The following is a 15,156-nucleotide window of genomic DNA, read 5'->3' on the forward strand; positions in this document are numbered from 1 at the left end:
CGATAACATTTCAAAAGCCTATAAAAGCTGCATGATTAAATCATTTATATCCCAATTCAAGTTAGTGAAAGGCTAAACCGGCAGTTACCAGCTCCACCGACAGACATCAGCCACTCGGCTGCCGTAAGTCTCTAGTGCACTTGCTCAATGTGCTTCACAATGCGAGAGATCCTGACAGTTTCATGCCGTGGAAAACAAACTTTTTTGGCATCATGCACCACTGAGCAACTTTAATATGATCCAACGGGGCCTCGCCTTGAACATTGCATTTAGTTTTCTATAAACCTCTGTAGTAACAACTACTGCTTTTCTTTCTTGTTAGTTTATAGTTTATAAATCAGAGCAAACAAGTTTTGGAACACAAATGGCAGAAAGACAGATCTCTTCTGCTCTGCAGTAGTGAAACACTGGCTGCTGAAGAGTTCGACTGCCAAAGTCCCTGATAACTGGTGGCACACGTGTGCTGCCATAATGAGACAGATTTGGATGGATTAAGCACCAAGTGGTGATGAAAAATGGCAGCCAACATGTCACCCTTCACCAGCAGGAAGAGATCCCAGTTTGTAGCAGCGCATCCTGCCTGCCTGCCTGTACTGCCCTTCACAGTTCTCTGGCAGCTTGCTGCATCAAGCTTTAGGGAAAGCTTTGTGAGTCTGTCGCTCCTTTAGATCGTCTGTTCTTCTGCAAATAGACATGATTGATTTACAGTTAGTCTTATTAATGTACTGTTTGTCTTCAAACTGAGATCAAAGAAAAATGTGGAGATAAATGTGCAGTTTTGAAATGATGACGACTAATTAGGCATTCGCATGAGTTATGATTCAAGGTCATTATCCGAAATCCAGTAACGAGTATGTCACTCCTCTGTCTTTCTTCCTCACACAATTTCTTTGCTTCCTGTGTGATTTCGACCCCCACTGGGAGCCCAGATGCCCCACACTTCAGGATCACACAAGCTTTTACTTTGCACCTTGCCAAACACCGGTGCTTTTTTGGCAATGGCAGTCACTGACTGACCTTGAAGGTCACACTGAACCTTGGAGGTCAGCCTCTTTGTCTCTCAAGTCTCCGCACGGCCTTTCTGCACAGTAAATGTCTCTCGAGATTGAGGTGAAATGAGCACTTCATAATAATTCGCATCACCAAAAGCCAGTCATTGCTTTTGTTTATTTCAGCTGCACTTTTTGCTTCCCAGCACCTCCAGGATTTAGCATTTTCCCAGTGTTGAGTATCCTCTCAGTGAGACTCAGTCCCTCGACAAATAAACAACAGATGCTCAAATGTCTTCTTTGACTCATGCTTGATCTTCAGTATCGTGCGCCATTTTCATATACTTCAGTGATGTTTCAGTGTGCCCAGTGCATAGAGGTGATTTGTTTTCAAAGCAGAGAATGATGTAACAAGTCAGTGATCCTGAGTAGCTCAGGAGGAGGAGCGGAAACTGTTGCAATGAGTTTCAGACACTTGCACTGTGTGTTGATACTAATGTAGAACTACCAAAAAATTTATGTCATTTAGGTACAAGGTAGATTTGTTTTTCATTTTTTCAAACGTAGTGATTTAGGTTATTTGATATAGATGTTATATTATTTTATCATGAGTAATACCTTCTAGCTTCTAAATCTTGAATCTTTAAATATTCTCACACCTTTTAGAAAGTAAACAGAAGTAAACAAGCAATTAAAAGACAGACTCAGGACTCCCTAAAACTTTCACCCAGGGGATTAGCCGTATGTCCTGTGTTAATCATACCCCTTTTTTACCAAAAATTAGAGCATGCATGCAGTTTTTTTTTTAACTTGGGTAAACTTGTTACAAATAGGCTATGGACTCCTGTACCATTACTAGAAGACAGAGCTGTGTGCACGGCTCTGCAGCAGTAGAAAGCAGCGTAGATGAAGGCCTGTGAAAACTTTATGGTGGTTACTGCCGTTTATATATCTCTTACTAATTAAGTCTTGCATCAATGCTTGAGCACGGCTTAGGTGGACACGGACAGTGTTTAGTGGTGGCGCTTCAGTGCATCTTGAGTTTCAGTCAATACTGAGTGATTACTGCAGAGTCATTTGACCCAGGTGTACACGCTGATTGTTACCTTTCCCATTACGTTAAAAACTCAGCTGTGGGGCGTCGGGTGGCTTAGTGGATAAAGCAGGTGCCCCATAAATGAAGGCAATGTCCTTGCTGCAGTGGCCACAGGTTCGATTCCAGCTTGTGGCCCTTTGCTGCATGTCATCCCCTCTCTCTTCCCCTTTCACACTATCAATCTTTTGTCCTGTCTAATAAAAAAATAATCTTAAAAACAAAACTCAGCTGTTAACAGTGTGAGTAGGGTTTTTTGATGGAAATGAGGCTTTAAGCTGTACTTTCAGTAAAAGCAAAAATAACCTTTAAAAAAAATTTAAAAAATGAAAACCATGCATCTTCTGAATGCTTGAAGGTTATAGTTTGTGTTTCTAAAGTTTCACAAGATTGTGATTATCCTAGAGGTTACCATAGGTCATTGTATACAGTGAGGTAACACTGTTTTAAAAACTGGTCTCAGGGCATAAAAATGCTTACTATGGAAACATCATCATACATGAATAAAAATCAGCTCATTGAATCCAGAGGAGTCTCAGCTCTCCAGTCATACCCAATTTATGCAATTCCAAGACTGTTTAGGGACCCCAGTGTGCATTTTTACTATATGGTGTGTGTTTTTTGTCCCAAACTGCTTGGAACTTTTTTCTCACCACAGTTTAGCTTATCTTTGGAGTGTTATTTAGCCAACAAGCTAGCATGACAAGGTTGGTACCAGTGGATTCGTTAGGTCCAGTTTCATATGATAGCAGTATTTTCAGACACTCAACCCACCTCTGCCATACAGTAATGTTGGCAGAGATCATAGCCAGCCTAGCGGGTCTCTTAGAGTTAAGTGAAAATGCTGGTTGTAGTCCCGATTCTGCTCATAACAAACCTGCAGATTAGTCACTACTGTACAGGATTTTTTATCCCTCAAAGGTTAATGGGTTTGAAAGCGGTGGATTTTCACTTCCATTTGTAGTCTCCAGAATGTAATATTTTTATTGCCAATTTTAAAGAGTTTGTTTTTTCCCCTCTCACCTTTAAGAGAGGTTAAACCAGCAAAAGCATTTGCTGCAGTCAAATGTTGTTGCCACCCGAATCAACATAATTCAACGCGTTGAGCTGAAAAATGTGTTTTTTCCTGACTTCATTTTTAACACTAGTCATCAAAGGTTATATTTCCATTTTGTGACCTCCATTTATTGCATCTAAACGTTGCCATCCGACGCTGCCTGAAGCTTCATTCTCCCGCTTAAGTACAACTAAAAAGCATACAATGGTAAGTAGTAACAGCCAAAGTGAATATAATAATTTGCAGCATATTCGTATAATGTTTGAAAAAACTGCAGTTACTCATGCCAATCATTGTGAGCTGTTGGCAGTCAGCAGTGCAGCAGCATGTCTCTTAAAATGTCTCTCAAAATACATAAGAGGGTTTGTAATTTTCACGGGCAGTGGTGGCTGCAGAAGAAAATAAAATTACACTGGTGTCGCATACACTGTGCTGTGCTGTAAAAGTACAAACCATCTGTGTCCTTTCATCTCTCTCTTCACAGGCCACTAAAGAGCTGAAACAGTACGACAACAAGATCATCGAGTGCACCTTCGCCAATAACACCTGGGTGTTCATGAGGCAGAGGGTGGACAAGAGCTTCCCCAACTCCTACGACACAGCGATGGGTGAGGCTTTGTCCTTCTCTGTCCGACAGTTATTTATTAATATCTCCTCTATGTGAGTGAATAACAGCTTGCAATTAATGGCTCCTTTTATCTATATTTCACATTGGTGTCCTGTTTTAATTTGAGTTCAGTATTCGGAGACCGTGTGTGTGTGTGTGTGTGTGTGTGTGTGTGTGTGTGTGTGTGTGTGTGTGTGTGTGTGTGTGTGTGTGTGTCTGTGTCTGTGTGTGTGTCTGTGTCTGTGTCTGTGTGTGTGTGTGTGTGTGCGCGTATGTGCGTGCATGTGCGCGTGTGTGTGTGTGCAAACACAGACAGTCTGCCCTTCTATTTGTTGCCGACAATGCTCTTTTCAGTGATTTGGAACAAAATGATTTGTTTATCTCCTAACTATGAACAGAAAAAAAAATTAGTTCTCTGCAAAATCAAGAATTGAACAATCACTAAGCCCCGCCCCTTTTAGCTGCCTAAACTAACAATGGCAGCTGTCAGTGTCACAGACATATCCAAAGATGCTGAACAGAACTTTTGGGGACAGAAGTTCTTTATTTCACACAGAAGCCATCAAAAGGGTCTTCACTATGTCGTGGTGTTAGCGTTAGCCAGCCTTTGCTTTCTTTATAAGTTTACGTTAATGGTTTTCAGTTGGGTGGGCTTTAACTACAGCCTTTTGCAACAGTTAACACTGATGTCAGATCGTGAAAAATCAAAAATACTAAGTTAAACAGATGACATGGTGAGCTAACGTAACAAAGATAAAGTTGGCCATAACGTTAGCGGCTATTAGCTAACTTAAGCTAATGTGACCTAGAAAGTTTGCTGCAAGGTGATATTATACATATTATAGAGTTACACATACTTTTCACTTTGACATCATTTCACATCCTTGACTGTTTATCTTTAAGTGACACCCAGCTGAACACTTCGCTCTGTTTATGTGAGTTTTAGGGAACAGGATAAAATACACTCCAGCCTCTAGCCTCTCAGGATACCTCGTATCAGTGTTGCATTTACCCCATATGGGACACAGCTATAGTTTGACAATTTTTGAAGTTATAACTTTGGATAAAACCACACCAAAATCAACATTTCTGAAGCTTTTCTATAGAATTCTGCGAGCAGGATGTCCAAGTGCATTATGTAGCAGCACAAAATGTGATTGGCTTATGGCGTTCAAGGCTAAGAAATAGATAAATTGCCGCATGATGAAGGGTCTTCATCAATGCCCTGTTGTGGGCTCTCTGTGTGAAAGGGCTAAAGTTAGCCATTACCTGGAAAACACATTGGAGCATTTAGCAGCTAAAGAGCTTGATGTTTCTCTCAGGAGCTGGTGGAGACCAAAATGGAGCTGAAACAAGAGTGAATATTAGACTTGAATTTGTCAGGTGGCTTGAGACCAAATGATGTGTAAAAAAGCAACAGGCTACAAACTTGTTTACCATGACAACTTTGTGCTAAAAAAATCAATTTGTCTAGTTTTAAATGTAAATTAGAGATGATATCAGGACAGTGGCGGTGCCAAAGTCTAGCCTCCAGTTCCACCCTGGTTAGTTTCTTTAGCACTGTTTGTGCTGTTAGCACCGTTAGCTGCTAGCTGCTGGCTAAACGACCTCCATGTTGAGAGTCATGTGCAGACAATACCAGCTCAGACTTTGAATCAAAGATATGCTCTGGATGTTGTATGCAGCTTCTTTAAAGATAACATTAAAAGGTTGTGAAAGCTGTTATGGTATTTTGAGCAGAGCTGCAGTAACATCATCATCTTATCTTACTTAAAAAATTTATTTTGTATTCAAAGGACAGCATATTATGGAGACTTTCTAGATCAAGTTTATCATAATTCTACTATCAACTTTTTGATAAAACTTGGATTTCTTTAAAAGTCGTATAATTTTAATATACTGATAACATTTTTTTATTTTCAGAGATAGTGGTCTTCAGCTTATGCAGTACCTGAGCTGTATTCCATCTTATTGTGTAAAAGTAATTTTAGTGTCACAGTTCAGTGAAAGAAAAACAGTGATTAACTCAACCTTTTTTCATCAGATAGTCCTGCATGTGAAAATGGCATGGCAATAACAGTTTTTTAAAGAAACAAATGAAAAACAAAGAGAGACTGAGAGAGAATGCTAAAATAGTTGTTTAATGCGCTAATAAACATTATTTGTGTGTAGCACTTATCTAAATGCTGACTTTACACTGCTGTGAAAGTGGGCACATAAAAGTACAAATTGAAGCAATAAAAACAAAAGGCACACACAAGAGAAAATACATTCAAAGAATGAATTGAATTGATAGGAGAAGATAGAAAAGATTGTCCTGAATTATTGAGCTTTAGATCCTCAGGCTGTCATGCAACTTTGGAGCCCAGATGGCAAAAAGCACCTTTTATCTAAAATCCAGACAGACAGCGCTGCATTTTCTACTCATGCTGATAACAACACTGTGGTCTCTTTAGAAACCAGTACACAATCATCTATGTGTTGTTAGGATCATGGAATGTTCACAAATGTTCAAATTGGCTGTTACCTTAGTTACCTTATGGCGCTTTTCCACTACATGGTACCGGCTCTGCTCTACTCTACTCGCCTTTTTTTGGTTTTCCATTAGGAAAAAGTACCTGGTACTACCTTTTTCGTACCTGCTCTCCTGGGGCTCCAAAAAAGGCCGACCGGGTACTATGAGGTACTAAATGGTGACGTGAAACACTGCAGACCACTGATTGGTCTGACGGAATCGTCACTGTTTGCGTCATTAATGCGCGGCACGCACGAAATACTCTAAACTTCACAAACATCAAGGCTATTGTAGCGGCCACAATTTCGTATCATTTTTTTCTTCTTTCCCAAAATGGCATCCAGAAAGATCACGCCGTGGTCGCTCGAGGAGGTGCAAATGTTCCTCACCTTTGTAGCCGACGAACATATCCAGTGAGTGCGAGTCTGTGTGTATGCATAGTTCAAATTACAGGGGAGCTGAGGGGAGCTCGGCTCTCCTAAGATGTTCAGGAGGAGCTCTAAAAATTGAACCCTTCCTGCCACTTTTTTTTTTACATTCCATTTTTGAACATCTGTCTCCACTATTTAACTTCCATGTTTATTCCTGTTGCGGCCATCTGTGCATGAAGCAGTGCTGCGCTCAAATTCCTACATTTACGTAGTCACCTGAACTCCTCATCATCCAACAGAAGGGCCAGAGGGAGAGAGGAAATGTTACCAGCGGGTATTAATAGAACCTTTTTCGCGGTAATCCTGTTATTGACCGCGTGCATGTGACATGTTTTAGTAGTGGTGTGCACCGAAAAATGGAGCTCCCCCAAAAGCCTGTGTAATTTGAACCCTCTGCATATGTGTGTGTCGCGTTGAAACTGATGTCACGGCAGTGTTATATGGCATCGCCATGACGACAAGCTACACTGAGGAGGTACTATCTTCTCATGGAAAACAACCCCCAGAAAAGTAGCCAATACCAAAGGCGAGTCGATACAGTAGAGTAGAGGTGAGTAGAGCCGGTCAAAGTAGAATGTCACAAAAGCTGTTTAAACCGAATCAAACAATGAAACAGTGGTTCCTTCATTTCCTGCTTTTAGCTTGTAGCCAATTTTAGGAGCCACAGCTAGATAGCTAAAAGCTAGTAGCTAATAGATAATAGATAGCTAATTTGTGCTCAGGTGTGATCTGATCCTCGTGTGACCACGACCAGCTCTGATGTAGCTGGAACTATAGACTGAATGTGACGTTGCGCTAGCAACAAAAGTAATTTCTGGAGATATGTAAATTTGGCAAATTTGTTCATTTCTATTGTCATTTTCAGTCGAATCTGTAACATATAAAGACAGAGTTAAACATGGTGGTCCAACTTATCTGATCTAACCTATTCTTCTGAATGCAATATCTCGGGATTTTGTTGAGGAAATTTCTGTAGATTTGGCATGAACATCCACTCGGACTAAACGGTGGATTGATTGCATTTCGGTGGTTAGAGGTCTAAACAAAGTCACTGTGTCCTCTTCTGTCTCATTATTGTGAAAGCGCTACTTTAAGAACACCATGAGGGAATTCCTTTAAATTTGGCACAAACGTCCACTTGGACTCAAAGATGAACTGATTAGATAAGCAGAAACCAAAAACACTTTTCTGGCTATGATGTCATACATAACCCATACAACATTTCAACTCAGGAAAAGAAGGGGAGACATTTGGTCAAATACTGAATTGGTGACACAAATCATGATTGTGGACCTTGAAGCTGTGCTGTGTTAATGTGCGGTAACTGCAATTTGACTGGTTTGCGGAGGCATACAAATGTAAGGTGGCAATTCTTTGTTTTTTAAAAGGTTAAAAAAAGAAACCACCTTTTAAATGTCAAGAACTTACCATGCTTTCACATCCAAAAAATCCAGACATTGACAGATTTCCCGTGCCTAATTACAATTGCTAAGCTGTGATTGGAGTTTATCAAACAGTCAGTTGTGCATGTGTTTGTTTAATTTGTAGTTTTTGCCAGTGCTAAAATGAACAAAATAAAGACTGAGTGTTCCAGGATGTTGCCGGGGGTCTGTCACCATCTCTGTAGTAACTTCCTGTGTTTGTCATGTCTCTCCCCAGCTGTGTGTAAAAGCATCCAGGAGCCCGTCACTAAGGAAATCCTCCTAGAGTATGTGGACCGCTGTGCTCAAGCAGTCCAAGCCCAGAACCGGAAACACCCGCCAGACCCAGACTCTGAGCTAATGCCCCCTCCTCCTCCAAAGAGACCCAACCGGGCCATCCCTTAGCCCACAGCTGGGCTTTCTGGACTGCTCCACAGTCAATGCTCATCCACATCACCAGCCATATCAACAGAAAACAGACATTTCAAGGCTTTCTTACCCTTAGCACATCTTCTTTTTCAGCCTGTACATGTAAGGACCTCTTTGATTGACTGCCTCAATGTCATTAATTTACCTTGTAGACTTCTTTGTAGCTTTAATTGCTGGTGTTCTTATTAAAATGAAAAACATCATGCTTAGTTTATTTTTTTGTTTTCCTATTTATCTTTCTTAAAGTCTGAGCTATTTATCAAAAGGGACATTGTTATGGCTACCCCTGACAATGTTGACCTTGTTTATTTTTTGTCGACTTGTTCCTTATTTGTATTGAAGGAGGCGTAAACGTCATCTCAGTCTGCTGTCTGGATGCATCTCAATCAGGAAACAACACTTTGCAGCATCAGATATCTCATTTAGATTAACACAAAGCTGTGTGTGTTTTTTGAGTTTAGTTAACAGAATAATGTTGCTGCCAAGTGTTCAACTCCTAATGCTCAGTCAGTGGTTTACATATCTAAACAGATAAAGATTCACTCTCAGCACCGTGTTTCATAAGATTTCGTCCAAAGGAAGCCCATCTGTGTGGACTTTTTGTTTTAAAGGCCACACGGGTGGGCGGGCAGATGACAACATGATTACACAGCCTCAGCAAACTAACTTCAAAGGAAACAATGAATTTGAGCTACAGATGAGCGACAAATCAACATATACCAACATAAAGTTTCTTAGTGCGGTGAATAGTTTTAGTCCTCTGAGTCTCGGACACTGCTGGAGGGATGAACTCTATTCTCCAAAAAGACATTCACTCATGTGGTGTTTTTGGGGATAGAGAGTGCTATCTAACACTTCTGACAAAAAGGTGTTAAATTGGGTCTGAGATGAAGGCCATATGAGCCTGACAGACTGAACCATTCAGTGACTCTTTGTGCCCCTTATAGAATAGTTTCATTGTCATGACACATCTTTTCCTCTTCTCATTTTGATCCTTTTTAGGCGTGTTTGTACTGAACATGTCACATTGACTATGCGGTCTAATAGTCAGCATTTCATCTTGCTTCATTCTTTGTGTTCATATATGTCTAAATTGTGGACTCTACACAAAGAGGGACAAAGTGTCTCCCCTTCCTGCCACTTAACAAAAATGAAGCTAAAATATCATGGATGTATTAAAGAAAGTCTGGATACAGCCATGGAGGCGGGGCCTCATTCATTCCTATGAGAGCTGCACTGACACATGAGGCAAAAAAGAGCTCTTTTTCCGGTTATAAATTACGCGGATCCACTGGCCCATAAGGCATGTGTACTAGCAACCTATGGCAGCCGAACGCTGTCAATCATGGCTGAGTGTGCACGAGTGGATAATTTCCGCCGGCAGAGTGAAAGACTTCAGGTTTAGCACTTCACCAGCTTGAATGGTGGTCTAAAAAATTCAATCTTGTGGCTCTTTTCGTCTTTCCAGATGTTATTGAACTTGATGGCTTAAATCTAGATAGTGAAATGAGTAGTTGAGTTGAATAGAGAGCAGGGGTTTTGTTGCTCACAAATAAATTTTAACTTATTTTACTGACGTCCCTTTGTCAATGTAAGTCAATGGGGAAAAGTCTTTCTGTGCACGTGAGCATCACGTGACGGACCTGGACAGTGTAATTCCACTTTTCGCCACTAATTAAAATTGGCATCAGAGCCATCAGAGCTGACAGATGAAGACATTTGGAGCCAGAGTCTGTGCAGAAGTGATTGGAGGGTGGAACTGGGGTTTTGAGGTCCCGCCCATCCACCCGCCCCACTCAGTCGTGAGTCAGTCACAGTTGTTTATCATGTCAGACCCTATTTTTTGAATCAAATCATTTATTGATTTGATTTGATTTTGAAAAACAAACTTATCAAAAAAATGATCACCTGATCATACATCAGCGTGAAAGCTTTATTTCGCCCTGTTTGAATTACTCTGTGAATTACACATATAATGTTCATCAGTTTACAAAATAATTTTGCAAGTCAAGAAAGTTGCAGGTTGTCGGTTTTTTGTAGCAACATTTAGTTTGTGTGAAACCACTTACTGTACTCCATCTCTCGTCTCACACTGTATACATCACCAGCTTATCAAACTTATGTAACTCAGCTCATGTTTAGTTTACTTAAGTTCATTAGGATCCCTACTAATGTCAGCACTGCAGTAGCGTTCCTTCCTGGGATCCACAAAAACGACTTAACATAGTGAAAGCACATCCACAACACTAGAGACCATATCATTTTTAGATTCAACAGGTCAAGAATAAAACTCACGCGCAGATATGAACGCTCCAGACAATTCAATTATCAGAAAACTGAAATAGTCTGTTACACTCCAGTGTTCCCAATGCATCGCAAATCATAATACAGTCTGTTTCGCTTTAATATGCAATACAATCATCGAACTACATGGAAAAAGTCCATTTCGCTTTAGTATCTCCAACACATTGCAAATCATAATAGTGTCCATTTTACTCCAGTATTTCCAGTCCATAAACTCAGACAGACCCTCCACAGCCAGACGGCACATAAACATCAACGTTCTGTTCAAAGTTTACCTCGTTTTTAGCTCCTTTCAACATCTCCAGTCAAAGATGTTGTTTTACTAAAACTGAAAACTAAATTTTACTCTGTTGTTGTTAGACATGTCTCGAGAATAAATTAAGTCTGTGTATAGCTCAGTACATGACCAATTGTTTGATTGTGTTTGTGCTTTTGGTAATGCCTGGTTAAGTTTCATACAAAAATCTAATGTTATCTTTTCAAATGTGTTTATCCAATGACTTGATTTTTATTTATTTATTTATTAAGGTTGCAACTACTCTTCTCCACGTAAGAAAACTTTGCATTAAAACCCAAGGCAAAAAATAATGAAAAACAACAAGAAAACAGTAAAACAAAAATTAACAAAAGAATAAGGGGATAAATTAATAATTATGCCAATAATTACAACAATGACAACAACTATGCTCACTGTATCTAAGTAGTTGGTAAAACATGATACAGCATAAAAATAATAGGAATACTTCTAAAAACAGCAGAGGACAAAAGGCTATGTCCTTGCTGCAGTGGTTGCAGGTTCAATTCCGCCCTCTGCTGCAGGTCATCCCCTCTATCTCCCCCTTTCATGCTAATATATTTGTCCAATCCAAACCAAGAAAGTTTTGACGCCGCTTGCGTGCCTTTTGGGTGTTTTGTCTGTATACTCGGTGTGTAACTGCATAGTTTTACAGTCTTGTACTTAACAGTTTTACGACAAACTGCAACTTTCTTGATGTGCAGAATTATCTTTCAAACTGGCGATTGTGTAATTTAAACACTATCAGTGATCTTACCGTCATGGAAAACCTTGAAAAGCCATGGACTTTCAAAATGATATTTTCCAGGCAAAATTTTGTCAAAAATGAAATTTTTAGCGTAATTTTATGTGCATAACCTTCCATGTAATGTAACGGCAAATTTATTTTCTAGAGCTGTGGACATAACGTAGCTCAAATATGTGTCGATGTGTGGCATTTCGTTTACTGTCACGTTCTCTACATTTTCTCCCCCCACGTTCTGTCACTCCCTTAATGTTTGCCCGCCAGCTGAAGTTTGAATAGAGTTTGAGTCTGATATGTTTGGTAAACATCAGGCAAGTGGGTCCATGAAAAGTCATGAAAAGTTTTGAAATTTGTCCATGAAAATGTGTGGGAACCTTGTACTGTTCATATTTTTTTTTTTTTTTTCAAAATAAAGGTCCCATGGTGGTCCACCGATAGGGGCGGGACTTTGCCTCTCTATGACATCCCTGTTCCTAACCCCACCTACAAAGCTCTGATTGATGGCTGTTTCTCCAACAGAAGGAAAAAGAGCAATTTCCACCTGCTCTTAAACGCGCCATCTTGTAGTTGACTTCTGACCTTCATGTTGATGGCGGGTGCATGAAGATGATTTCCCAACAGATTTTTTTAACACTCAACATTGCATCTTTATTTCATCCCATAGGGAAACCTTGTTGCCAGGGAACCTTTGATTTTTTTTTCTTACCCAGTTGCCCACGTTGTTGCCTGTTGCTAGGATTGTGGCCCATCTGCACTGTTTATCACCCACTGTAGTGTTTGTAGAGCTGATTTACTCGGCAGCTTTCACACACTGACTGGTGCATTTAAGTGCTGTGGTTTGGTTCAGACTGTGTAATCAGAGTGAAGTAATGTCTCCATTAGTTTTATATATTATTTATGATGATATTTTTTTCTAAGGGACAATCTCACTTTTTAACCAAGAGTGGATGATGCTACAGAAATCATTCAACATTGAGGGAATATTTCTGTTTCTGTCTGACTAAAAGAAAGTGTGCATGTCAGAACAATTGTGTTGTGGAAGTTTGTTTGAAATCGGTTTCTGTGCTCTCATGCAGTGAATATATTTAGAGTCAGAATTTGTGCTTATTTTAAGACGAGGGTGACGACAGCGGTTAGTCATGCAGCGTGGAGAATTTAGATCAGAAGTTAGGGAATAAATGTAAGTCAGTGGAGTATAATACACAAGGGTGTAACAAATCAAGCCGGTGTGTATATGTATGTGTTTCCAGTTCCTGTCTGTTGGCGCCCAAGGCGACTGTTCTCCTTATAGCAGAGATAGATGAGCTGTACTCCCAGGGCTCTCTTCCCCTCTGGCTGCACATGAAAGCTGGCTGATTCTCATCAAAGCCTCTCTCACCTTTTTGTCGTGAGGTTGCTGCCGCTGAGACATCGCCTTTCTCATGCTGCAGGTGCAGACACATTTATACCAGTTTCTCTCTTCTTAAATTCCATTCACTCAAATTCATCCTCCATCCTCTCAAACTGAGATACTACTGTAACTGCCTGATCTAATATAACCTGTTTTATTCCAAACCCCCTTAAGCGAAATGATCCTCTCCTTGCAGGGGGTTTCTGCATTTCTCTCCTTGTGAAAACACTGCTCGAGTGGAAGCTCGAGAAAACGCAACACATAAAAAGGCACATCCAGGAACATCAATAAATGTGTTTTCTCTGGGTGCCATCGAGTTCAGGAGGCACGGAGGGGAGCAACTATGGATCTGGGAATGTAAACACTCTCTTTGCATGAGCACAGGTGGCGCAGCAAAGATTGTGAGGCTCACTGCTTCTTGGCTCAGGTGTTTAGAGGCTGAAAGCAGCTGAGCTCCACCGCGATATTAAATCAGCACAGACGACTTGCAGGCCATTATCATCCCAATATCATCTGCATTTTGAATAATGCATTTATGTGGCTCTGTCTCTGTGAACGGAGGTGCAGCGCTCTCTCTGCAGCTCAAACCGGCTTGTGTGCTGACACACTGTTTGTGCCTACTGAAAACATATTTTTTATACCTTTTATGGTCATTTTGAAAACAATGCAAAAAGTCCAAAATATATTCATTGTCAAGACAAAATATCTATTTTCACGCACTTGTAATATCTCTTTTATCTTAAATGTATGATTTCAGTAATTTAATTTAGTTACAGGGTTATAGCAGAAATCCTTAACATTTAAAGTACATATGTCAGGGTTCCCACAGTCATGGAAAACCTGGAAAAGTCACAGAATATTATAATTGCATTTTCCAGGCCTGGAAAATTTATGGAATTAGTAAAATTTACTAAAAGTTTTGGAATTTTGTTGTGAAAAATTAAATTATTGTGACATTAACATAACCTTCCAGGTATTTTCCATACAGTTTTTTCCTCTCATTTTTTTGTAGCTGTTAATGTAACATAGCTTCATTGTGCATTGATGTGTGGCATCTTGTTTACCATCACATACTTTACTTAGCGAGCTAGAATTATGTCCAATCCGATCCAAACATCAGGCGAGTGCTAAAAGAGAAAAAAAAATGATTGTGTCACTGAAAAGTCATGGGAAAGTTTTAAAATTGTATCCATGAAAATATGTGGGAACCCTGATATGTTCACTGACTAACATTGGCACACTAATATTCCAATGTTATGACGAATGTGATAGTATTCCAAATTTGATACAGGCCATGTAAACAGCATATTCTGTTTGGATATCAGACTTCATTTCAAATGAAGCATTTTACGATCAAGACATGCGGCAGATGCTGATATTTTTCGAGTTTTGGTTGCATTCTTGGGACATATATACGACACATTTGGAATATGTGTCTCTGTTTGTGCCACAGGGCCTCTTGCCTGTTAACTGTTAATTCTGCACAAACTAACCAGCCAGCAGTCTGTGGGGTAGAGTTGCACGTCCAAAATAAAAGCCAATATTTTAGTTCAGAAGAAGAAACACGTCAACTTTGAAACACTATGAAAGACTTGGATATCAGCATATTTTTGCCTCAGCCTCTGCACTTTCGCCAGCAGTTCCTGAGGTGGACAGTGTGTCGGAGGCTCTTGCTCAAAACGTTCCCAAACAATCTGTACACTTGGGACAGCCCTACAGCTATGGGCCAGTTTGTTTCAATAGTTTATGATACTGTTAGCAAACTACCTCACATCGCCGTTACAGAGTTGCCACACAGCTAGTTCACATGATTGCACATCATGGACAGAGTGCTCCAGGGATTACGTTTTTTTGTGGGCTGACATGGAAGTTGGTTCCCT

The 15,156-nt window shown here is 40.1% G+C and overlaps 1 protein-coding gene across 1 annotated transcript in view; it reads left to right on the forward strand.

Annotated features, from left to right (window-relative positions):
• The window catches only part of rngtt (RNA guanylyltransferase and 5'-phosphatase), a 120,931-nt gene extending 112,186 nt beyond the window's left edge, over positions 1–8,745 (forward strand). Inside the window, exons 15-16 of the mRNA XM_042503191.2 lie at positions 3,624–3,747; positions 8,352–8,745. Coding sequence (XP_042359125.1) covers positions 3,624–3,747; positions 8,352–8,518 — 291 coding nt within the window. The 3' untranslated portion in view covers positions 8,519–8,745. The remainder of the gene's footprint in view (positions 1–3,623; positions 3,748–8,351) is intronic.
• The last annotated feature ends 6,411 nt before the right edge of the window (positions 8,746–15,156 follow it).

This window comes from Plectropomus leopardus, chromosome 16 (assembly GCF_026936395.1).
Source record: "Plectropomus leopardus strain MGB_pleo_1.0 chromosome 16, ASM2693639v1, whole genome shotgun sequence".
Classification (NCBI taxonomy): Eukaryota; Metazoa; Chordata; class Actinopteri; order Perciformes; family Serranidae; genus Plectropomus; species Plectropomus leopardus.